At 44.4% G+C, this 26960-nt stretch overlaps 1 protein-coding gene across 1 annotated transcript in view; it reads right to left on the bottom strand.

Moving 5' to 3' along the window:
• The window catches only part of LOC137528100 (major histocompatibility complex class I-related gene protein-like), a 44571-nt gene extending 19576 nt beyond the window's left edge, over positions 1-24995 (bottom strand). The window contains exons 1-4 of the mRNA XM_068249380.1: positions 24883-24995; positions 9613-9870; positions 6946-7221; positions 830-1102 (exon numbers count right to left, since the gene is read on the bottom strand). Of these exons, the coding sequence (XP_068105481.1) occupies positions 830-1102; positions 6946-7221; positions 9613-9870; positions 24883-24952 (877 nt within the window). The 5' untranslated portion in view covers positions 24953-24995. The remainder of the gene's footprint in view (positions 1-829; positions 1103-6945; positions 7222-9612; positions 9871-24882) is intronic.
• Between the last annotated feature and the right edge of the window lie 1965 nt (positions 24996-26960).

Here is a 26960-nt window from a genome sequence, read left to right as displayed (position 1 = left end):
TGTTTTAATAAACAAGAAACATAGATTGATACACTTAGAGGCGGTTACCATTCTATGTTTTATTGGGAATCATAGTGGATTAACCATTTGGAATTTCTGTGGATATGTCTTACTGAGAGGGGTTCCAGCAGGAGAAGAGCCAGCTGGTGGTCCATTTAAGCGTTGTAAGAACCTGTAATCCAGGTCTATAATGTTATGGTTAGTGTGTCTGCAATTATTTGGTGTGGTGGGTAAACACTGAAGTCAGGGCTATAGTTTTAGATCAAAGATCAAATATGGTTGACAATAGGCCGGTTCTGGACTTTCTGCTGCCTTAAGCAAAGTTTGGAGGACGCGCCGCCTGTGAGACCATCGGCACCAGTTAGCAAAAGGAGCATCGGGTGGCTGTGTTTGACCGGTCTGGTGCCAGCCCCCCGCCTGATTGGTCGCGTGCTAAAGATTCCCCTCTGACTGGCTATGGTGAACTCTTGCTGGGGTTTTACCGTAGCATGCCTCGATGCATATAACCTCACCTGCTTATGATGTCATAGGGAAGGGTGGCAGGTGCCACTGGTTGATTGAGGATAGGGATGCTAGGATGAGGAGGGTATTGTGTGTGTCAGGAAGGCTGGCGGCAGCACAGAGCAAAAGCAGGTGCCGGGTGGCCCAAACTGTCCAAACACCGCCTCCTAGATTTTGCCAGCTGAATCACATGATTCAGGTGCCTTCATGGTAGGTTCGCCCCTGGATGACAAGTTAGAGGGATGAGAATTGTGACAAAAAGTAAAATAACTTAAGGATGATAACTTAATAATTGACTTTATCTTAGAATTTTGGGAATTATACTTACTCCAGTCCCCCATGTAGGGAAGCGTCATACTGACATGAGACACGACACAAGTGTAGACATCATCGTCAATGGGAGAAATGGGCAGTGACAGCAAAGTTAGGTAGGTCAGATCGGGGTACGGCAGGGTCACTCTGTCCATGTCACTCTCTGGTATCTCCTCCCCATTCCTGTACCATGTCATATTAATGTTCTTGGGGTAGTGCCCATATGCCTTGCAGCTCAGCTCACAGGTTGAATTCATGCATATCCGTGTCATCGTCATGACTGGTGTCTCTATAGAAGATAATAGAGCGCAAAGAAAAAAGTTTGTGTCTAGAGATACATAGCAAACTACAGAGCAGTACAGAAGTTTTCAAACATCAAAATGTGATGTACAGAGGAACTCCACCCCACCCACCAAACAACATAAAGAGACACTGAAGCGATAAAAAAAATTATGATATAATGATTTGTATGTGTAGTACAGCTAAGAAATAAAACATTAGGAGCAGAGACATATGTCTAATATTGTTTCCAGTACAGGAAGAGTTAAGAAACTCCAGTTGTTATCTATGCAAAAGAGTCACTGAGCTCCACGACTTTCAAAGTAGCAGAGAGCTCAGTCTTCTGAAGCTTATTATCTCAAGTGTCTGTCACTGTATTGTTTTTTCTTCTGCTGAGGACAGTTCAAAAGTTCACTAGCCTGCTCTGTAAAATCATTTAGAATGCTGAGTAGTGTGTAAACTGCAAATCTTAGAGAATGATGCAATGCTATAAAAAAAAACTATATAACTGAAAATATAAATATGACAATATTTTTTCTTTGCTACTAATGTTCTAGTAATTTTCCGTACTACACAACTAATCTATATATATAAAATCGGATGTATGTATGTATGTGTGTGTGTATGTGTATGTGTGTGTGTATGTGTGTGTGTATGTGCCGCGATCACGCGAAAACGGCTTGACCGATTTGAACGAAACTTGGTACACAGATCCCTTACTACCTGGGATGATATGTTCTGGGGGTCTCGCGGCCCCCCTGCACACCTGGGCGGAGCTACAAACAGCAAATCAGATTCCACCCATTCAAGTCAATGGAAAAAATGTAAAAGGCTGCCATTCTCACAGTAATCAAGCCAGAGTCCCCACACATGGCACAGTTGGTCACTTGGTGACCGAGGTTACAAATCCAGGAAAAGTGGGTGGATCATAAAACAGCCAATCAAATTTCAGCCGTTCATTTTAAATGGGAAAATGTAAACTGCAGCCATTCTTAGACTGTTAATCACAGAGTTCTCAAACTTGCCACACTTGGTCACTGGGTTATTGCGATTAAGATTCAAGAAAATGGGTGGAGCCTACAACAGCCAATCAAAATTCACCTATTGATTTTCAAGGGGAATATTTAAACTGCTGCTATTCTTACACTTTTAATTGCAGAGGCTTCAAACTTGCTACAGCCGGTCATTGGGTGACTGGGGTCCAAATTCACTAAAGGGGCGGGGCCACATACAGCCAATCAGATTTCCTTGGTGGATAAACTGCTTCCATTCACACATTTTTGATGCCAGGAACCTGACAGCTCACAAACTTGGTCATTGAGTGACTGTGTGTTGAGGTTACAAAAAGTGGGCGGAGCCAAAACAACTTTTACTGGGAAAATATAAACTGCAGCCATTCTTACACCGTTAATGGCAGGGTTCTCAAACTTTGCACAGTTGGTCATTGGGTGACAGATTAAGATTTTGGAAGGTGGGTGGAGCCTACAACAGCCAATAAAAATTCCCCATTTGATTTTCAAAGGGAATATTTCATCTGCTACCATTCTCTTATACTGGTAAAAGCAGATGCCTCAAACCTGGTACAGTTGGTCACTGGGTGACTGGGGCCCAAATTCAGGAAGGGGGCAGAGCCACAAACAGCCAGATTTGTTTATTTTTCAATGGGAATATACAAAGTATTGATACCAAGGAACCCAAAGCTGATAAACTTGATAATTGAGTGACTGTATGTCAAGGTTAGAAAAAGTGGGCGGTGCCAACAACTTCATTTTTTACATTGCAGGGTTCTCATACTTTACACAATTGGCCACTGGGTGACTGGGATGAACATTCAGAAATGTGGGTGGAGCCTACAACAGCCAATCAAAATGTACCTATTGATTTTCAAGGGGAATATTCACATTGCTACCATTCTTACACTGTTAGTGGCAGAGGCCTCAAACCTGATACAGTCAGTCATTGGGTGACTGGGGTCCAAATGCACTAAAGGGGTGGAGCCACAAACAGCCAATCAGATTTGTTAGATTGATTTCAGCCATTCTGTTATTGGCAGGGTTCTCAAACGTGACACAGTTGGCCACTGGGTGGCTGGGACTAATGTTCAGAAAAGTGGGTGGAGCCTACAGCAGCCAATCAAAATTCACCTTTTGATTTTCAAGGGGAATATTAACATTGCTGCCATTCATACACTCTTAATAGCAGAGGCCTAACATTTGCTACAGTCAGTCACTGGGAGACTGGGATTTAAATTCTGAAGGGAGCGGGCCAAAAACAGCCAATCAGATTTGTTTAATTTCAAAGGTAAAATGCAACTTATTGATGCCAAAGACCCCAAAGCTCATAAACTTGGTCATTAAGTGACTGTATGTCAAGATTAGAAATAGTGGGCGGAGCCAAAAACAACTAACTTTTTACATGGGGAAATGTAAACTGCAGCTTTTCTTACACTGTTAATGGCCGGGTCCTCAAACTTCACACAGTTGGTCACTGGGTGACTAGGATTAATATTCGGAAAAGTAGGTGGAGCCTACAAGAGCCAATCAAAATTCACCTATTGATTTTCAAGGGGAATATTGAAACTGCAGCCATTCTCACACTGTTAATAGCAGAGGCCTCAAACCTGCTACAGTCGGTTGTTAAGTGTTTGGGGTTCAAATTCAGTAAAGGGGCGGAGCCAAAAAGAACCAGATTTCTTTGCTGGATAAACTGCTTCCATTAGCACAATTTTGATGCCAGGAACCCAAAAGTTCACAAACTTGGTCATTGAGTAGTGACTGTGTCAAGGTTATAAAAAGTGGGTGGAGTTAAAAACAGATTTTTCTGGGAAATTGTAAACTGCAGCCCTTCTTCACTGTTAATGGCAGGGTTCTCAAACTTAGCATAGCTGGTTACTGGGTGACTGGGATTAATATTCAGAAAAGTGGGTGGAGCCTAAAAATGCCAATCAAAAATCACATGTCACTTTTCAAGGAGAATATTAAAATTGCTGCAATTCTTGCACTGTTAATGGCACAAGCCTAAAACCTGGTACAGTTGGTCATTGGGTCACTGAGGTTCAAATTCAGAAAAGGGGACAGAGCCACAAACAGTGAATCAGATTTGTTTCATTTCATGGGAAAGTACAAATTATCGATGCCAAGGACCCCAAAGCTCACAAAATTGGTCATTGAGTGACTGTGTGTCTAGGTTACAAATAGTGGGCGGAACCAAAACCAAATTTCACTGGGAAAATATAAACTGCAGCCATTCTTACACTGTTAATGGCAGGGTTCTCAAACTTTGCCCAGATGGTCACTGGGTGACTGAGATTAATATTCAGGGAAGTGGGTGGAGCCTATAATAGCCAATCAAAATTCACCTGTTGATTTTCAAGTGGAATATTTAAATTGCTGCCATTTTTACACTGTTAATAGCAGATGCCTCAAACCTGCTACAGTTGGTCATTGGGTGACTGGGGTTTGAATGCTGGAGAGGGGCGGAGCCACAAACAGCCTATCTGATTTGTTTCATTTCTATGGGAATATGCAAATTATTGATGACAAGGACCCCAAAGCTCACAAACTTGGTCATTGAGTGTTTGTGCGTTAGGGTTAGAAAGTGGCCGGAGCCAACACCAGTCAAATACATTCCCGAGCAACGCCGGATCATCAGTGGGTGGAGACAAATACACATTTCACTGGGAAAATGTAAACTGCAGCCATTCTTACACTGTTAATGCCAGGGTTTTTAAACTTTGCACAGTTGGTTACTGGGATTAATATTCAGAAAAGTGGGTGGAGCCTACAAAAGTGAATCAAACTTCATCTGTTGCTTTTCAAGGGGAATATTTAATTGCTACCATTCTTGAACTGTTAATGGCACAGGCCTCAAACCTGGTACAGTTGGTTATTGTGTGACTGGGGTTCAAATTCAGAAAAGGGGTGGAGCCACACACAGCCAATCAGATTTGTTTCATTTCAAAGCAGATCATTGATACCAAAGACCGCAAAGCTCACAAACTTGGTCAGTGAGTAATTATGTGTTAGGGTTAGAAAAAGTAGGCGGAGCCAACACCAGCCAAATACATACCCGGGCAACGCCGGGCAATCAGCTAGTTCATTATATAATTTTTTTTTTTTTTTTTTTTTGCTTCAGTGTCTCTTTAAGTACAACTACAGTCTAGACTCTTGTAGGTGTAATCATGTAATTATTAGTCTGCTTAGGCTAAAGGCTTCTGCTGTCACAGAAGAGAAAGGAGGGCGCCACCCAACTGAATTACACACAGCAGAAAAGACTGTAAAGAAAATAAACCTACTGCGCTCCATCTAATAGTAAAAAGAAACATTTTGGGTAAACTTTTGTTGTGACGTTGTACACAAGCTGCCGCCTCTATGTGGGATGCGAAGAAAGAAGTCAAAGTAATATATTATGGACTAATGTTATTGTTTTTGTCCTCACTTAACCACTTGAGGACCAGAGATTTATTCCATCCATTTACTCTGGAAGAAACATACTTTTTAGTTATGTGTTTTCATGTATTTTAAATGTAATTTTTTTTTTTTTTGCAATTGTGGTCTTTCACTATTTGCATTATATTTAAAGGGACCCTGAGCAGTAGATATAAATGAAAGTGGAGATATGTAAATTAGTGCAACAGTATTTATTACTTCTTTTTTTTTTTTTTTTTACAAAATCTTATGCACAATTAATTTAAAGTAATGTTGTATTAAATGAATATAAAATCTGTGCCTGGAATACGATGTAGCAGAGGCCAATGACATTGATTTGGAAGCAGGTCTTACATTTGCTAGTTTCTGGCTTGTTGCATGCTTGTAAGATCTCTTAACCTCCCCGCCGGCTTTCTGATTAATTCTGGATTTTAGGGTCCTAAAGAGGAGCAATTTTTTTTGTTGCTCTAAGAACCAAAATTCGAACTAATTAGAATGCCAGAGACCCTCCCCCATTATTAGTTCAGGCAGCCGCTGCACATTAGTTACCTCTCAGGGATCCAGCGCTGCATTTCTTCCTACTGTCCTCTGGAAGGCGCTGTTTCCCTATGCTGAGACCACCATGGAGACCAGACGCTGATCTGACTCAAGGGATCAAGAGACCTGGGGGGACGTGGAGAAGACTGGCTTGATCCCGGGAAAGTAAGTATAAAGTGTCACTCCGCTGCCTAGCGGTTGCCCTGACTCATGCTCAGCACCACCGCTCACAGCATGTTTTTTCCAGCCTGAAAAAATGCCATTAGGAAGGTTAATATACAGTTCATATGCATACAAATATTAATCTGTATCTGGACTGTAAGCCGACCAGGCAAATGCTTGATTTGCATTCTGTTGTATAGGGCACCATATTGCATCCTAGGGTTCCAGGTACATATTAGTTAGACGCCGGGCAGTTGGGCACAGGGCGAGCCGATTGTCGGCTCCCCCTGCTGCCGCAAAACTTCCCGGCGGTGTGAAAGACAATTCCCCTTCTGAGTCATAGCAACTCAAAAGGAAGAGGTCTGGCAATTGCCGGATCCCCGAATTACTCTTACGCAGGTTGCACATTACAGTATAGCATTGCTGCTATGATGGCGCCCAGCTTTGGCGCTCGGCGCTGAGTGCCAGGGGCTGAAATGAACTGCTTCAAGGACTTCTTGTATTCTGTTTCTGGAGTGCACAGCAAGTATGTTACAGCTGTCCATAGTCACCCACTGTATTTCAGCATTCCAATGTCTTCTGTAGGGTAATCCTTGGCCGATATTCTTGTAGGTCCTCCACTTGCCTCTTCTTGTCCTCCTCCCTACCGTCTTCATAGACTGTGTGTATGTTGGGGGAGAGGACACAGTGGGTGAGTATATATACATATATATGTGATGGGCTATACCTTGCCTGCTGAGAGTGCAGTTCCCCAGTGACAGTAGCTCTGCTATGTGCGGTATGCAGGTATTCAGCAGCGTATTCCTAGTCTGTTCTGTCAGATTCTCATTTCCATTGTAGAAATCAGCGAAACGTTGGGCTTGCTCCACCTCTGCGGTCCAGTTCCCGTCATCCACACTAAAGGACAGGAAGGGGCTCCCATTATAGTGATAACCAAAGACCGTTTTAATGGAACCGTCATCATAGGAGGTGCACCCCTCCATCCTCTGCAGAACGGGGAATTCTGAAATAAAAAAAAAACAAAATTACTCCAAAAATGAAAAAAATAAAATGCGCTCTCTCTTTATATTTTTCCTTCGAGTCGATTTACTATCCCAATGGAAAAGCTGGTAAATTTTACTGGTACTTTGGCCACTAAAGCAGCGCTCATTGCCCTGTTAGTGCACCATGTGGAACATGGGTAATGCTCACGTTGCTATGGTAATGCACGTTGCTTTATTTGCATAACTTGAGTTATAGTAGAAACATGAGCATTGTCCATGTAGTGCAGATTGCACTGATTGCACAACATGCATTACTCTAGTAGCATAAGTATCTGTAAAATTGCAGTGCGCTGTGTGCACTTGGCAGTTTTTCCATAGGATAATGAATCGACTCCCTTGTCCTATATAGAGTTAATCAATATTACTTTAACCAGTTCAGCACACCAATCCACACTATAAGCGCTTTTCTGAGCGCTTTGGGATTGATTAGCGCTTTCTGAGTGCTTTTTAAAAATTTCTCCTATTCACTTTCATTAAAATCGCTGTAAAAATCGCGTAAAAATTGCAGCGACCGCTCGATCACGTACACAAAAAAAATTCCGGAGATTTTACTGTTTATTTTTACTGCGATTTTTACCGTTATTTTAATGAAAGTGAATAGGAGACAGTTTTAAAAAGCCCTAATCAGGGCTTCTAACATGCTCCTGTAACGTCCCACTGTGAACGCAGCCTAAAGTCGCAACGCTTCTGCGTTTAGTGGTAACGCACTGTAAGCAGTGAGTTACCATAGCGCAACATTTTTTAATGCGACGTTAACGTCCCACTGTGAATGTCCCATAAGATTTTCCTTGCAGTGTGGTAAGCTGCGTCATATGACTTTATAACGCAACTCCACAACGTGCCACTGTGAATGCAACCTTAATAGGAATAATAAGAAAAAAATTGAAAAAAAAAAAACATTTCTCAGGTTTCGGCCATTATAATTTTAAAGTAAATTGTGCTACTGTGGATAAAAGCCACACATTTTATTTGTTTATTTGTCCCAGTTATTATAACATTTAAATTATGTCCCTAGTACAATGTATGGCAACAATATTTTATTTGGAAATAAAGGTGTATTTTTTCAGTCTTATGTTTTCGTCACTAATTACAAGCCCTTACTTGCAAAAATAAAGTAATATAACCTCATGGCATACATATAAAAAAAAGTCCCTAAGGTAATTATTTATGTATTTTTTAATGTCTTTTTTAATATACAAATGTTTTATTTTGGTAACTATGGGAGAGTGAGGGAGGTAAGGGGTTAATTTTAATGGAGGATTTATGTGTTTTTATTGAATTTAATGTGTCAGGGTGTAATTTAGTATATGACCACTAGATGCCCCCTTCAGTTTATCTGATCAAAGAGGTGGAGTAGTTAGCACTACAGCAATGGATAGCGGATGATGGAGGTAACAGGCAGGGTTCACACACTTCCTTCACTAGGATTCTGCTGCGTGCTCTGATCCAATCTGGAAGACTGTAAAGGCACAAAAGAAGAGGAAGGAGGGATCAGCACTGCAAGGGACTTTTATTTCCAGAGTGAGGCACAAAAAACGTTGCAAGTACATGCAATCAAATACAACATATCAGTGGTGTGAAGAGTGGTGATGCGGTGGGTGCTGGGCACTATTCGCCTGCCAGCCGTTTTGCGCTAACATGAGCTTCCACGGAGGCTGTAATGACAGCCTCTGTGGAAGAGCATTTTTGTGCCTCACTCTGGAAATAAAAGTCACTTGCAGTGCAGATCCCTCATTCCTCTTCTTTTGTGCCCCTCCACTGTATTCCTAGTGTGTAGTGTTCACTGCATACACAAGTTACAGGAAGTATGTTTTTACTTTCAATTTAGTCAATGACCACCGGCATCTCATTGATGCCAGTGATCATTGATCACAGGAACTTAGATTGGTGAATGGGAACTGCTTTTCCATTCACTGATCTTTCTACTAATGTGTGGCGATGAAAGCGCGTGTGGGAGCATGCAAAACGGCGAGAAGCAACTATGACCTCTTCTATTAGGGCGTGGGTCTATGGACGGAAGCTGGAAATCGATACACATGGCAAGTATAATAAAGTTTATTAAAGAAAAAAGGAAATACTAATCAGAAGCGCTGTTCAGTTTACTGTACTGCGATCTGAATAGTGAAATGCGAACGCAATTGGCCTAGGAATCGCTGCGCACAGCACTGGCACAATTTAAGCACTGCAGGGATTCCTAGTGGGTTCCAGTCCTCACAGGGGATTTGTAAATATGACAATTTTAGTTCATGGTAACACTTACAATTTACTCCAGTCAATGCGATTGCTTTTGAGCATTTGTCTTGCTTAATTTTGGTTTGAGTTGAGCTTTACATGTCAGAGCACTGACTTACCTTCAGTATCATTCGCATGAATCCAAACAGTCTGTAAGAATCTCTGCATCACTTGCTGAAAGTGGTGTTCATCCATACTCTTCTGCAGTAGGGTGGCGAAGGTACTCTGAAACCAGGGCACCCGGCGCTCCAGCACCTCGTCGTCACTGTCATACCAGTACAGCATGATGTCATCTAAGAACCCGCTTGAGAAGTAGTACGGGCTGCCATAGGTGGTATCATTGGTGGCAGTTGTGAAGAAATAGTGTGAGTGGCTGTCTATGTAAGAGACAAAAGCATGGACCAAAATAAAAACATTAAAGAGACTCAGAGATCAACTTAAACTGTGACCAAGAATTGAACTTCATCCCAATCAGTAGCTGATACCCCCTTTTACATGAGATATCTTTTCCTTTTTTACAAACGGATCATCAGGGGGCTCTGTATGGCTAATATTGTGGTGAAACCCCTCCCACAGGAAACTGGGAGGACCATGGTCTTCCTGTCTGTGAACCTCGTTGCATCGTGGGAAACAACTGTTTCCAACTGTTTCCAACTGCCGAAAAAGCAAACAGCATCTCCTTCCACTGACATCATCTGCCAGCAGTAAAAATGTCACCATGTGATAAATGTCAGAATGTAAATCACGGAGAGGAAAGCTTTTACAATGAGCAAACACTGACTAAATCATTTATACATAATTATTGTAAAAAACGAAGCACTTTTTTTAGTACGTTATTTTCACTGAAGTTCCTCTTTAAGTCCATCTCTGATATTTACCTGGGGCTTCCTCCCGCCCCATAAAAAAGACTAAGTCCCACGCCTTCCTGCGGTCTGCCATTCTGCTGCAGTGATCTCGGTTACTAGCCTCAGTCTATGCCAGTCAGGGTCTACTGCGCATGCGCAGAGCTCCCGGCCGTGCATGCGCAGTGTACCCGGACTGATGTCACTGAGGCTGATAATGGAGCTCACTGTGGCTGAACGGCAGACTGCGGGAGGTCGGCGAGGGACCTAATCATGTTTATGGGGTGGGAGAAAACCCCAGGTAAGTATCAGAGATGGTCTTAAGTTGATCTTTGAGTCTCAGTACAATCAGTTTTTATCCTGTTGTTAAATATACATTTTTTTCGACAAATATGTGAACAAGTTTAATGGAAATTTTCATAAACTTGATGTAATTGTCAATAATAGCTTTTAAATGTATGACATGCTTGCAATTGCACTTCAATAATTCAATACACCACAGAATGACTGACAAACGATTGAAAAACACTAAAGCAGCAAACTTAGTGAAAAACAGTATTTGTGCCACTCTCAAAACTGTTGGCCATGATTGTATAGCTGCGACTGTACAAGCTGTAAAGTTTGATTACAGTGGCGTAACTAAGGAGCTGTGGGCAGTGGTGCTCACCGCCAGGTCGTGATCACGCTTACGCGTGGATTCACGACCATTTTGACGCATTCCGCCTCGGACACGCTAAGCCGTGAATAGATTTTCAACCACGAAAATCTGCTTCGGCTTCGCGTGAAGGCGGACAGAAATCCGCATTCACGCTCGTGAAACCCGGCGCTGAAGTCGTGGTTAGCGGAAATGCGTCAAACTATGCGGAAGTGACACATTGCAGGCCAATCAGAGGGCCCCAGCCAGGCCCTAGCATCCAATCACAGGAGGGGAGCTATGCCCTCCCCTCCTGAATATAAAGCGGCGGCCATGATGGAAAAGCTCTGTCCTTGCTAGACTGTGGTGCTGAGAGGATTATCTCCAGGCCATTGTTGTTTGAGCAAGTGCATTTATTGTGTTAAAAACAAAGCGTTTTTTTTGCTAACACTGCTCTTATACTGTACACAGTTAGCTAGTCAGTGAGTGATTGCTGTAGTTAGTTGTAGTCAGTGTAGTGTAGTGGGAGTGTGGGAGTCTAGTGATTATTTAACTGTGTGTAGTGCAGGCAGGTTCAGTGCTGCAGTGTAGTCAGTGTAGTGGGTGTGGGGATTATCTGTGTGTAGTGCAGGCAGGCAGGTTAGTGCAGCTGCAGTGTTCACTTGTATATTCCAGTGACAGTTATACACTTGTACTATTTGCAGGCAGCCAGTCACACCGCCGGCGCCGCCACTCTCTGCCAGCGCTGTTCATTCATTCTGTCAGTGACCTTGTGCCGTGCCCAGTGCCCACTGCTTGCTCACTGGCATATAAGCATCTCATTACACACTTGTATATTATTTCAGTGACAGTTATACACTTCACTTGTACTATTTGCAGGCAGCCAGTCACACCGCCGGCACCGCCACTCTCTGCCAGCGCTGTTCATTCATTCTGTCAGTGACCTTGTGCCGTGCCCAGTGCCCACTGCTCGCTCGCTGGCATATAAGCATCTCATTACACAGTGTGACATCCTTGTGTGCCCACTGCATTCTTCAGTGACCTAGTTGTATATCCAGTGCCCACTGCTGTGCCCACTGCATCCTTCAGTGACCTTGTACTGTGCCCACTGCATCCTTCAGTGACCTAGTTGTATATCCAGTGCCCACTGCTGTGCCCACTGCATCCTTCAGTGACCTTGTACTGTGCCCACTGCATCCTTCAGTGACCTAGTTGTATATCCAGCGCCTGCTTTGTCCTCCTCCTCCTCCTGACTCAGTCGCTACCACGGTACCACCAATGCTCTCTATCTGCTTTATCACTGCCCGGGTCACCGGGTGCATTTCATTTTTTGGCCAGCACTATGACACTGTGCTACTACTACTACCACCAGTATGTTGGCATGGTCCTTCTGTGCTGCTGCTGCTGAACTGACCGCCCGCATTGTCCTCCTCCTCCTGACTCAGTCGCTTCCCGCTGCTGCACTCTGCGTTCACACTGCCCGGGTCACTGGGTGCATTTAATTTTTTGGCCAGCACTATGACGCTGTGCTGCTACTACTACCACCAGTATGTTGCCATGGTCCTTCTGTGCTGCTGCTGCTGCTGCTGCTGAACTGAACGCCTGCTTTGTCCTCCTCCTCCTCCTGACTCAGTCGCTACCACGGTACCACCAATGCACTCTGTCTGCGTTATCACTGCCCGGGTCACCGGGTGCATTTAATTTTTTGGCCAGCACTATGACGCTGTGCTGCTACTACTACTACCAGTATGTTGCCGTGGTCCTTCTGTGCTGCTGAACTGACCGCCCGCATAGTCCTTCTCCTGACTCAGTCGCTACCACCACTGCACTCTGCGTTCACACTGCCCGTGTCCACTGAAAACTCTGCTGCGATGTCATTGCTAATTGCTGCAAAAAAAAACAAAAAAAACAAAAACAAATTACAAAAACCTCTCTGGGGCCTTTTTGGCGTCAGCCACTCATCCTCCTCCAGCGGTACCTTCGCCGCCAAGTGCCATTGGAACTCGCCTTCACCTCTTTGATTGCTTAACGCGTATGTTAAGAATTCACCTGGAGGTTCCCGCAATGCGACCGCTCATGATGAGAGTTGCGTCGGAACCTCCACTTCCGCATGTCAACGGCCATCCTCCGCTGGTGATGCGTGCACTGGGGATCGCTCTGCGCATACTGGTGGGCGGTTTTCTCGCTCCTCTCGACCACAGTATGGTCTGAGGCGGCGACAGAGGTAGTGTCAGCTGACAGTTTAGTCAACTGACATGGGTTTAATAAATATATAAAATATGAATACTGTCCCTGGCTGGATTTGAACCCTGGCCTCTCACGCCAGAGGCGATGACTTTGACCAGTATGCTATAGCTAATATACAGCCAGGAGGTTTTGTTAGTCAGCTGAGTAGTCACCCAACTGACATGTATTGCTACCTGTGTCAGCTGATCTCTTCAGCTGACACTTAAACAGGATTATTGCCTGCGTGTGATTGGCTGCTGTGTGCATGTGGTCGACCACTGATTGGTTGCATGAAGTATTTAAACCTGCTGAGTGCTTCCTGTGATTGCCCGTGATAGCTTTGGCTGTGTGCTTTTGCTGGGTGTGATTTACTGTTTATTGATTACCTGTGAACCGACCTCTGCCTGGAATCTGACTACGCTTTGCCTGCTGCCTGAACCGACCTTCTGCCTGATCCCTGACTATTCTCTGATCTCTGCCTGGACCGACCTAGGATTACCTGACCTTGATGTCGCCTGCTCCTTGTGTACCTCGATTCTTCTGATTGTACGTGTATGACCTCGGATTGTTACTGGACTCTGCTTATCTCCTGTTAGGTTCTGGTGAGTTACATAGTTCACTCTACGTTCAGCTCCTATACCTTGCACCTATAAGGCCTGGGTGTAACCGAAGTCGGGCAGGTGTTGTTTCCTCACCTCCCGTTCAAGCGGGGACGCGCCACATAGGGTGAAGAAGGTGGGGATAGATTGGGGCATAGGAGCTGAGCTGTGAACTGATAACTGGCCAAGCCTGACATTACAGCGTATATCCCTTTTTAAAACCATGTATTACCAATTAATAGCCCCATTTACAGTGGTGATTTATCTTTATTTTTTGTATTAAAGGCTTTATTGAACAGATTATCAAATTTAACAACATTCGATGCTAGTCAAATAGCACATCAATTATACAAGTGATTTGTAAAGAGAGTCTGATTAACATAACCTAAAAATAAAAGCAAAAAAACAAACAAACACAAAACGAAAAAATAAGGATGCGGCCGGGGAGCTTGGCCCATAAAATCGGACCATTCAACCTGGGAAATGGGGCACCGGGTACCTCCAGCAGAGATCCCAGGGATCGGTCCTTCTCAAATGTCTCTAAACATAGTTAAGTTGCTCTCCAGCACCGCACATAAAAAAGAAACAGAACAAAAACCTCAATTTATACATCTATTAAAAACAGGAGTCCTGAAGTATAAGTTACCTGTATGACTAGTTAAATGCAGTATACACACATGTCCAGGGTTGACTAAAGACGTCTATGAGCCCTCCAAAGTTCCCAAATAAGATCAAATCTGGTCATGTTCTCAGTACTATGATAGTACACTCGATCCATCAACATCATAAGGTCTAGACGTTGGGTAACCAATGCTAAATCAAGGTCAGTGGATTTCCATTTATAAGCAATGGACCATTGAGCAGCCAATAACATGTATCTGTATAATGGCCTAAATTTACCTGGGACATCATCATTCTGTGTATACAATAGGGCCTGGGGAGCGGTTAAGGACATCGGAAAGCCAAATACCTCTTTAGCCATAGATTTCCATGTGTTCCAGAACTGCTGTGCAATGGGGCAATCCCAAAAAACATGCAACAATGTGCCTTCCATACCACAGGCCCGAAAACAGGCTGATGGGACCGAAGGATAGATTTTATGTAATTTAGACGGTGTATAATACCACCGAAACAAAATCTTGTAAGCCGTGTCTTTTACCATGTTTGATTTGATCACCCCAGAGACAGCAGTCCAGACAGAAGACCAATCCGTGCGATCATATTGGATACCTAAATCCCGCTCCCAAGCTCTCATATATGACATTTTATCATCATGATCACGCCCTAGCAGTAGAGCATAAAGTATTGAGATTAACCCTTTTCTACGAGAAAAACCAAAAAATAATGATTCAAACATAGTAGGGTCATATACTGGAGATGAGGAAAAGATTGAAGAGAAATAGTGTTTAATTTGGCAAAATCGATATGCTTCTTCCATAGGGGCGTCTCTACTAAATCTGAGCATGTTAAAGGTAATCGGAACATCACTTATCCAAAACCTATTTGCTGTGTGGAGATCTTTATCCCTCCACCAGGAGAAAACCTGCGGGTTCCTAAGAGCAGGAACAAACCGAGGATTACCGAAGATAGAAATCCTGGAGGAGGGAAAAGTCATAAGTTTATATGTAGAAGCTATAGAAATCCAAAGTTTGGCCAATGACGATACAATCCTATTCCTGCCAGCAAGGACTGTCAAATCCTTCTTGGAAACTATCGTGGCTAGTGAGTTGAGGCGGAAAGGAAAAACTGAGGTAGATTCCAGCTGATACCATGCCGGAGGCTTTGAATCTATGTTCCAATCCAACAATTGACTAAGTTTGGAGGCTAGGTAATAATGCCATAGGCTCGGCAAGCCAATTCCTCCTTGCAAGGGGGGTCTATAAAGAATCTGTGCCCGGACTCTAGCTGGTTTACCGTCCCAAATAAATTTATTGATTTGTGATTGGATAATAGATATGGATTTTTTGGATATAGTTATAGGAAGCATACGAAACAGATATAATAATTTGGGAAGGATAATCATCTTACAAGCAACATTTCTGCCCAGCCATGACACCTTATATGTAGACCAAATCTTCAAGAGTTGTGTAATTTGAGTAGTTGTATGTGAAAAATTGGCTCCATATAGGTCTCCAAAGCAAGGTGTAAGAAAGATTCCCAGATATTTAAATTTAGTGTGACTCCATTTAAAACTGTAAGTAGAATCTAACCATCTAATCGTATGTGGATATAGATTGATCGGATAGATTTGGACGAATTAACTTTAAGCCCTGAAAAGTTTGCAAAAGTCTCTAATAAATGGAAAAGATTAGGTAAAGAGGTTAATTGTCTAGTCAGGAATAGGAGAGCATCATCAGCATACAGAGAAAGCTTAATATTATCAATACCATATCCATGGATATTGGGATGTTGTCTAATCGCCACCGCCAAAGGCTCTAACGCAAGGGCGAACAGCAATGGGGAGAGAGGACACCCCTGACGGGTGCCTCGTTTAAGATGAATGGGAGTGGAAGTTGCCCCAGGGATGCGAATCACGGTAGATGGGGAATCATACAAAGCTAGAACTGCTGTAATGATGGTGATTTATCTTTAAAAGCCATTAAAAAAAAAAAAAAAATTTGGAATTTTTTATGTTGAAGTTATGTTGCCCCTTATCACCTCGATAATCCATGCAATTTGGGGGATTGTAGCATGTATGGGGGCCCTCCGGGCAGGAATCCACGCGTGATTATGCCATTCATGGCAGAAAATCCGCGTGGTTGTGTGGACGCAGACGAAAATCCGCATGCGGCGGGGCCGAATGTGGATTTTTTTTTTTGCAACCACGCGGATTGCCGAATTCGTGGATGAGGCACATCCGAGCACCCCTGGCTGTGGGCCCCAATGCAAGTTTTGCAATGGGCCCCCCCAAGCACTCTATACATAACAATGGATACGGTGCACCACAACCTGCCAATAGCAACTACAGTGTCAGAGGTGTAAGAAGGGAAGGCGAAGCAGTTTGTTAATGATTACCACTATTAAAAGTATCTATAGAAGCGATTATTATGAGCACAGGACCAATAGAGAGCTAATACTGTAGTTGAGGGAGGGCCCTGAAGGGCCCCTCTGGCCCAAGTACCCCGATGTGGTCGCAACCACTGCAACCCCTATTGCTTCACCCCTGTTTGGGTATCAGATGTCAGCTGTAGTGATGACTAGGAGAACTCATGGAGAAGCATGTGATCAGTTTGGTCAGGTGATATATATGTAAGTCTCTGATTTGCTCGTCATGATCATGTGCTAAAGCAGGATGTGATCTCAGCAAATAAGAGCTTTGCAAATCTATCATCTGATCATACAAATCACATGCTTCTCCACGAGTTCTCCTAGACATGACTGTCACTAGTCAGCTATAGCACTTAAAGTGACTCCGAGCTCATCAAAAAAATGAAAGTTGTACTCACCTGGGGCTTTCCCCAGCCCAGTGCTGGTCGGGAGGTCCCACGCCGGTGTCCTGGCTCCTCTCCTTCTCCCCGCTCCAGAATGGCTGACAGGCCGCAGCCCGGGCGACACTCTCCCGAGTGTCGGGCTGCTCCTTCCGCATATGACGCGGATTACGTCACACGCCGGCCGCCTCGCGTCATCACGGCGGCCGGCGTGAAAGTACTGCGCATGCGCACTTTAATCGCGCATGCGCAGTACTTTCACGCCGGCTGCCGTGATGACACGAGGCGGCCGGCGTGTGACGTAATCCGCGACATATGCGGAAGGAGCAGCCCGACACTCGGGAGAGTGTCGCCCAGGCTGCGGCCTGATAGCCATTCCGGAGCGGGGAGAAGGAGAGGAGCCAGGACGCCGGCGTGGGACCTCCCGACCAGCACTGGGCTGGAGAAAGCCCCTGGTGAGTACAACTTTTATTTTTTAGATGAGCTCGGAGTCTTTTTAATTGAACATACAGGCTCACAAACTTTACAAATCACACCAAGACAAGAGACTAGAAGGTGAGGATGGATTACAGTTCTGGGTTTGGGTTGAGCGTTAAACCTCATATTGATGCTAGATAATTATTGAAGGAGATGACCATTTTCCATCATCTCAACTGAGAATCTGACATGTGTACAGCTGCCACACAGCCTGCCTTATTGATCTGCACTGCTGGATCAACTAATGGCAAACAAGGGTCAACAAGTCGCTCATGTACCACCCTTCCTCCCACGTCCCCCAGTGGCGCCATTAGGGGGGTGTGGTAGGTGCGGACAACAAGCTCCAGGCTACGGGAGAGTGGAGTAAGCTATGTAAATACTGACTAGCTAGTATTTGATGTACTTCTCCCTCCTGCTCTTCTCCCTTTTGGCTGCTCCATGTTGAGCTGATAATGGAGTTCAGAGGCCACCAGAGCCACATGGTGATCATCTTAACATCCCACTATAACAAGCAACATTACTACCCATCGAGGGTGGAGGTTCATGAGGTAAGAGGGGGTGACACCATGAGTTATCGCACCGGGTGACACCAGCCCTAGTGATGCCTCTGACCTCCCCTCTCCATTCAGCACAGTACACACTCTGTGGACCGCCAATTATTACGTTTTTTGATAAGTGTCTGGAGCTATTATGGGGTTTATGGAGTTGCTGGTCACATCACGTCCTGGGTGGTGACACTTTGCACGGCTCATTTTCTGTTTGTGATGGTGTATATTATTATTGGGTTGTAGTGATATTTACTCTTGATTAAGGGGTTTGCCCTGTAATATGTAGTGTAGCTAGCGAGCTCTAATACAAAGTTTAGCCTCAAGTTTATTTCAGCACTGTGCATCCTTCTTTGTATAAAAGTTACATTGTATGGTATAAAGGATTTGGCACAACCATGAGAGTCCAGCACAGTAAATTGGTGAATTTGGAACATAAGGTAGAAGACTTTGTAAAGAGATGTCCAGTTTACTATTGTTGTAAACTGTCTGAAGGTGAGCATCAACTATGCAGGAGAACTGAGTCGCCAAAAGGATAAAATAACGATGATAAAAGGTTTAAAAATACTTAGGAGGCAGTGGTGGGCTTACCTCCTGCAAGCAGACACTGGAAACTGTCAATTTAAGTAGTCTGGGTCACAAAGGCGCCTGGTGTCACCCGGACTCGTTACTGTTGTGCGATCCTATGTTTGATTGCCTGAGGAAGCAGGTTTGCTCCTGTGAAACGCGTTGCAGCCCTCTTTGGAGTATGCCAATAAAATTTGTATCAGCAAGGTGCTCAGCAAGATTTCGGATATCCGAACTACCCAGATAATCCAAACTTTTTCCACTATCTGAACTTTGAATAGCAAGTCGGATATTTTTTAAAATCCGAATAGACTTTCCCATCTGAAATCTGAAATCGGGGTGGATAGTTTCTTCAGATATCCGAGCAGAAGCCAAATCCACCTTCAATGGCAAAAAAACCTTTCAAAGGCAGTCAGTCCCAGAGAGGGAGAGGGAGAGGGAGAGAGAGAGAGAGCGAGAGAGGGAGAGAGAGAGAGAGAGAGAGAGAGAGAGTGAGAGAGAGAGAGAGAGAGAGAGAGAGAGAGAGAGAGAGAGAGGCCTCCAAAAGGGGTTTTTGCCATTTGAAGAGACTTTTGGAAGCATTTTAAGCCATTTTCAGGTCACTTCCGGTTTTCTATAGAGATATCCGAATCCGGCCGGATATCCAGGATATTGGGTTCGGATATCTGAGTTTACCCAGATACCAAAAAGTTCAGATTCGGATATCCGATTCGGATCTGGATATTTGGGTATCCGGATCCAAATCAATTTGTATTTTAAAAAGGGGTATCCGAGCACCCCTGTTTGTATCTACTGAAATTGACAGTTTCCAGTGTCTGCTTGTAGGAGGTAAGTCCACCACTGCCTCCTAAGCATTTTTAAACCTTTTATCATTGTTATTTTATCCTTTTTGCGCCTCTGTTCTCCTATGTAGTTCTTATATCCACCCTTGGTGGAGGGGGATACCTTTTTTTTCCTATCTACAGAGAGCGACTTCTTATTCCTGAGTGGGGACAGGACAATCTCCTCACCTGCCTGTACAGTGGTTGCCTTGGAGGTAACCCTGCTTTCAATCAAGTTTCCTCAGATTTCTGCAGATCTAGATATGCAAGGATACAGAGGCGCCAGTAGGATAAAACAAGATAAAAGGTTTAAAACGGTTTAGGTGGCGGTGGTGGACCGTCCACACACAAACAGACCAAAATCGCTGTTGATTGTAGAAAAAATAACAATTTATTCACATACTCCTACATAAAAGTGCAACGCGTTTCACGGGCAAACATCCCGCTTCATCAGGCAATGAACGAACGGAGTATCTCACAGCTCTGAGTCTATTGATAGCTTGGCACCTCTGTGACACAGACTCAGACTCAGAGCTGTGAGATACACTGATGAAGCAATAAAAGCGAAGTATTCTACATTTGAACCGGTGTGCCAACCTGGACTCTTTGCTTGATACTGTAACTTTGGATGCCAGGGCTCAGCACCCACAGGTTGCAGCACCCGGACCATGGGTAAGGTGTGCCACCTCTGCAACACATTTGCACAACATTACACTATAATTGTGTACCACCCCAACTGCAATCTCAGATCTGCACACAAGCTTCTTCTGTCCTTTTCTAGAATCACCCCTCACATTCATGTATATGTTACAGCCAAAACCAGAAATCGGCCAATTCTAGAACTGGCCGGCCGTTTCTAGAACTGGCCGATTTGACGTCGGCCAAAGTCCATAATGCTGGGAATTTCTGACATTGGCCGGCCAGTTCTAGAAACGGCCAAAGTCAGTCGGCCAAAGTCCAAAAGGCACAAATCCCAGAACATCCCGGGTCCTGTCCAGCACCATGAATGGCACTCGGAACTTCCTCTGTGCTCTGAAAGATACACAACAGCATAATAACCGTCACAGCTAATACACAATCCTGTAACAAATCAGCAGCGTGTCTACTTCCTGATTTTACGGAAGCAGAACATTTTTTTTAACATCCTGCTCTTTAAAATTAGCTGCTCTGCCCTGGCACAGGGGAGAGATCAAATTACAGTGGTGATTAGTCACAGATGAGGAGGGGTGTGCATGGCTGGGGGCGCTTCTCTGGGCGCTTTGCATGGCTGGGGGGCTTTTCTGGGTGCTTTGCATGGCTGGGGGTGCTTTGCATGGCTGGGGGGGGGGGGAGCTTCGCTGTGCACTTTGCATCGCTGGGGAGGGGGGGGAGGGGGAAGGCTGCACACTTTGCATGGCTGGGGTGCTTCACTAGGCGCTTTGCATGGCTGGGGGGGGGGGGGGGGGGCTTTTCTGTGTGCTTTGATTGGCTGGGGGGGGGGGCTTTACTGTATGCTTTGCATGGCAGGGGGGCTTTACTGTATGCTTTGCATGGCAGGGGGGCTTTACTGTATGCTTTGCATGGCGGGGGGGGGGGGGCTTTACTGTATGCTTTGCATGGCAGGGGGGGTTTACTGTATGCTTTGCATGGCAGGGGGGGCTTTACTGTATGCTTTGCATGGCGGGGGGGGGTTTACTGTATTCTTTGCATGGCGGGGGGGGGGGGGGCTTTACTATATTCTTTGCATGGCGGGGGGGGGGCTTTCCCTTGCGCTTTGCATGGCAGGGGTGTTTGCCTGCGCTACTCACAGACCTCAGATCACGGCGACCGAAGAGGCGGGGAGAAGCGGAGAGAGGCAGAGCAGCGCGCACGCTACCCGCCCGGACCTGTGTACACAGTACACTTCACATGCGGAAGTGCCAAATGACTGGCGCTTCCGCAGTAAAGTGTTCACGTCCTGCGGGTCACTTGTGCGCTTTGCCTCTCTCCGCCTCTCCGGTCCGGTCGCCCTGATCTGAGGTTTGAGTAGCGCAGTGCAGGAGGGGGAGAGCCGAGGGAGCAGGACTTCTGGGCTTGGCCGGCCGCATACAGTCACAACGCGTTCTGGCCGGCCAAAGTCCGAAATTAGCCCACATTTCTTACATTGGCCGCATTAGCCGGCCACTTCTCGTTTTGACCGGCCAGAACCCGAAGTGGCCAGACTTCGGGTTCTGGCCGTAACATATACAAGATTTCTCACATGCCTCACCCCTCCTTTGGAATGTCTTTCCAAAACACACCCGTCATTCTCCAACCTTTGGAATAGTTAAGCGCTTTCTCCAAACTAATTTTTCCAGCAAGCATACACTCTAACTTAGACTTTTCTTCCTTCAACCTCTGGCAAAGTTGCACTGCTTACTAATTAATACTGAAAACACACTGCCTCTAGCTATGAATATTGTATACTACCCCCCTATCTGTCCTCAAAACACACCTCTTTAAAATTACCTACAACCCATCTACCCCACTTTAACTCTCTCAGCCAAGCACCCTTTCTACAACCCTACCTTATGTGTCCCTCCCCCTCTCGTTAAGATTGTAAGCTTTTAGCAGAGTCCCCCCCTTAGTGTGTCCTTCTTGATCTTGCAACCCCACCTATGACATTCTTTCCATAGACTAACTCAGACTTGAATTGCTGGGTCTCTGTTAAATTGCATGATCATGCATTTTATACCCTGTTTGCTGTATAGCCTTGTGCTATGTTGTATAACTGTGTGTTACCTCTCTGTCTGTCACCCTGTGTTTACATTGTATGTATCCCTATTTATTGTCCAGCATTGCGTAATATGTTGGCTCTTCATAAATACAAAAAAATGGGGCGACGGCGTGGAAGTATGGACAAGTAGGAAGGATCTGGAGCGTTATATCGGCAGGCAGCACTGTGTCCCGCTATACTGCCAGCCCCAGAATGGCAAGAGAGTACGTCACATTCACAGGACAGAAGTGAGGAGGAAAGGAGTGTGGTCTGCAGGATCAGGTGCAGTATGGAAATGTTAGTTTAGTGTTAGTGCAGAGAAGAGTTAGAACAGTGTAGTCTTAGTACAGTGAATTTGTAGGGCAGTACAGTGTTGTGTTAGTGTAGTATCTAGTGTAGTGTAGCTTAGCTGATAGAGCAGTAGGGATTAGTGTAGTTTAGCTGGTCAGTGTAGCCCCTGCTCTATAGATGCACTTAGGTTTAGTATCTTGTCATTTTTTCCCTGTTCTTTGCCCTCTAAACCTAGGTACGTCTTATAGTTCGGGACGTCTTATATTCTGGAAAATATGGTCGTTTGTGATCTGCATCTCTGTTTGTCTCTGGAATCAATAAGGCAAAATATCTGAGAGCTAGCAGAGACAGAGGCAGCTGCAGATCATACATATATATATATATATATATATATATATATATATATATATATATATATATATATATAATATATATATATATATATATATATATATATATATATATATATATATATATATATATATATATTTTTTTGTTAAGTGAACCCGAGGTGAGAGTGATATTACTCTGCAGACATCATGCCTAGTTGCTCTTAGCTAATACACACCAAGAATACAAATAAATTTCATTTACAGCTTCTTTTACAGAAACAGGATGTAGTAAAACTTTTTTCACTAGAACACACTGCCCCCTGTTGTTATAGCTGGAAATGTATCTTATATACATAATAGACTGTTGTTGCTAAATACACATTCCAACAGAGTCACAACCCAGAAACCAGAATGTGTTTAATCTAGTCAGAATTAAGTCCAGAACACATGATCTGCATGCTTGTTCAGGGTTAAGTATGGATACAAGTATTAGAGACACAGGATCAAGGTGACAGCCAGGCAACTCGCATTGTTTAAAATAGGAAATACGTATCCATATCACTCTCACCTCGGTTTCCCTTTAAAGTGAACCTAAACTCTTGCACGGGACAGAAAGAAAACAGAGAGAAATGCAACCTGAATGTATTTAGAGAGTTTAATCCCCCTCATCTGTGACTAATCACCAGTGTAATTTGATCTCTTCAGCTGTGTGAGCTCATGACTCTCCTCTGCCACGGCAGAGCAGCTTATTTGTAAGCACAGGATGTTAACAATATGTCTGCTTCCATGAAAGCAGGAAATAGATACACTGCAGATTTCTTGCAGGATTTGTAACTGTAACAAATAAATGTTTTTCTTTAAAGGTTAGTATGCTGGTGCTCATCTTTTAGAGCAAAGAGGAAGTGCTGAATTCAGGCCCGCTTTCAGGGTATGTTTTTCATTTTAATATGATTTTTACTTTGAGTTTCACCACACTTTAAATAGGTAACAGTCACAGCAACACATTTTCAACAAGCAGGGATTGTTGGCCACATAGCAATGTAGCATTGCATAATGTTGTGCACCAAAAGCTGAACAAGACTGAGTGGGGCAAAGTGGTACATTAACTTCTACTGCCAAATTAATTTCAAATTGAGGAGCGATCTGTTTTTAGTCAGTGTGGGGCAGGGGCATAACTAGAAATCACTGGGCCCCCTGGGAAACTTTGGATGGGCCCCCTCCCCCCACCATTTACTTTCTGCACAGGTAAACTGAGAACCAATGTTATTCAATTGGCTAGTGCACACTTGAATGTGTTTCCCCATGCAGATAAAACAGACAGCAGTGAAGCACTGCAGGCCTTTTCTCTATCAATTACATTCACTTCTGTGATAAAACATGCAGGTTTTCACACATACAGACACACACAGTGTGCAGAAAACGCATACAGAAAACCAACAAATGAGTGCGCTCCCAAACTCAGCTTATGACACTCACTCTGTCCATCTCTGATGGAGCAGGGACTTCTTCAGCATCACTACAGTACAGAACACTTGAGGAGGGGTAGAGAGGTTGGTTGCTGGGCACTGTACACAAGAGCCTGCTGAACACTGAATAGGGACTGTCTACAAATCTTTGTCTGTAAAATGTTTAATGATTCCTTATCTGTGGCTGAGCAAATGTAGTCATTAGAACAATTGTGCAGAGAGCAGAAAGCTTTTTCTCTCTGTGCCCTTAGTTGTCAATCTCTCAGGAGAGGAAAATAAACTTCTCCCCCACAGGGCTCCCTGCAGTTTCTGAATCCGCCTGTGGCTGCATCCCTTGCAGGGTCTAATGTTATACCCCTGGTGTGGGCTGTTTATGGCTAGCTTTACAGCTGGAAAAGTATGTATAGAATGGAAGCAATAGAAGCATCTAGCGTGTAGAATCTCTTACCTGCGATAGCGATAGGAGGAGACAAGTAAAGGATCAGAGACAGCAGTGCACACAGCAGAGATCTCTCCATTGTGAAGCAGCTGGTGAGGACACGTCTTCCTCCTCGCAGGCTGCTCTCATCTGCAGCAGACTCTCGCTAACCTGCATTTTTTTCATGTCTCCCACCCAGCGCCGCTCAACCAACAGGTCTAGGTGTGCCCACATTTCCAGGCTGTCTCTGTTAAATGGAAAGCCTGTAAGCAGAGCATGGGATTCTTCCATGTGGCACAGAGGATCTGCTGTCATCCGCATATAATAACAAGCCTAGGTAATGAAGAGTTCACTTTATAGAAGAGCAATAAAGTTTATGTAGCAGTATGATGAATACTGCCCCAGACATGAGTAGTTGCTGCACAGGAGTGCACAGATGATGCCATCAGACTGCTGGTGAAGATAGCACTATATGCTTGCTGATAATCAGGGCCGGGCCGAGGCAGATGCTTGGGAGGCAGTGGTCTCTGGGTGCAGAGCCCTGAGAGCGGGCCTGTTGTGCCTGCCGAGGCGAGAACCCCCCTGGCCTGGCCAAATGCAGAGTTATGCAAAGTTAGCTAAGCGATCTTTAATGTCTTGGTGTCACCAGGATCATCCTAATACTGGGTGTTAACACCTGCATATACTTGGAGAGGGGGGTGGTCAGCTAATACTGGGGGGTGGGGTACCTGGCTATATTTGGGGGGTTACCTAACACTGGGGGAACACCTAACTTTTTTTGGGGGGGGGGCACAAAGGGGTCACGATGGCTGGCTGGTGGGGCCCATTTGGGTGATCAAAATCAATGTTTGTATTTGTTGCTTAGATATATTATGCCTAACTCAGGTGATATAAAATTAAGCTAACTAGTTCAGCAATGATAGGAACCAAATGTAAATATCAGAAACAGAACTCAGAAGCTTTTGAGCAGAGCAGATTGTCCAAATGATGGTGCTATTATTGAAGAAGAGTTACCTAAAGATGTACTTGGCTAGTTTGCTGGCATGCTTTAATCCTTACTTGCTAGCAAGCTGCTCCTGTGTGGACAGATCACAGACAAATCATTCCAGCCCCCAGCCTTTCTCACGACTCTACAAGCAAGGGGAGGGGGAAGTGGCAGGATGGAGAGAAACGCTGAAGGCTCACAGCTGAAGCCTCACACACACGCTCAACAAAAGTCTTTTAAATGCATGATTATCAAGCAACTTGAAGAAGTTGGACAATTTTTGTCAAGTAAAAGACAAGGCGTTATCACTGATAAGAGGCGTCCAACGACTAATAAGGCGCAGCTCAAGTCAATTAAACTGTTGGATTGACTTGACGATCGACTGAGAGAGCAAACTTCTGTACACATTGCTATGTTGGACACCACTTCTCTCAGTCATTTGTCAAGTCAATCCAACAGTTGAATTGACTTGAGCTGTGCCTTATCAGTCGTTGGTCGCCTCTTATCAGTGATAACGCCTTTTCGTTTGCACATCTTTAGTGTGTAATTCCTTATCTTATGCTGGGAACACACAATACATTTTTTGCATTCGATTCTCCGCACGATCTATTAACCATTCAATTCTCTGCTCAAATCTCTTATCTTCTGCTTGTTTTTCTTATCTTTTTTCCATTCACTTCTATGAGAAATCGAGCAGAAAACAATCGAGCGGAGAATCGGACATGATGGAATTTTATCTATCGAAGGCATCTATCAGAACGATTCTGCCGCAAAAGCGAAACGTGTGTTCCCAGCATTAGTAGCTAAGCATTGCTGCAGACTAGAGCTTGTATCTTACTGACAGGATTATTATCCTGATTCAAAACATCCTGTCTGTTAAATACAAGCTCCAGTTTATTGGCTAATGTAAAAGAAAAAAAGTAAGCTTTCAGCTAGTAAAACTTCTTCAGACTCTATTCCTGTTGACTGACAATATGTTAGAATATACAATCATCAAAAGGAGGTAGAGAGATTTGTTTTGCAAATATACCGTATATACTCGAGTATAAGCCGAGATCTTGGGACCAAAAAATGTTCCCAAAAGTGGGGGTCTCGGCTTATACTCGAGCCTTAACTTAGTGCC

This window comes from Hyperolius riggenbachi, chromosome 8 (assembly GCF_040937935.1).
Source record: "Hyperolius riggenbachi isolate aHypRig1 chromosome 8, aHypRig1.pri, whole genome shotgun sequence".
In the NCBI taxonomy this organism is placed as follows: Eukaryota; Metazoa; Chordata; class Amphibia; order Anura; family Hyperoliidae; genus Hyperolius; species Hyperolius riggenbachi.
The sequence above is the reverse complement of the archived record's forward strand: the minus strand, read 5'-3'. Positions and strand labels throughout refer to the sequence as shown.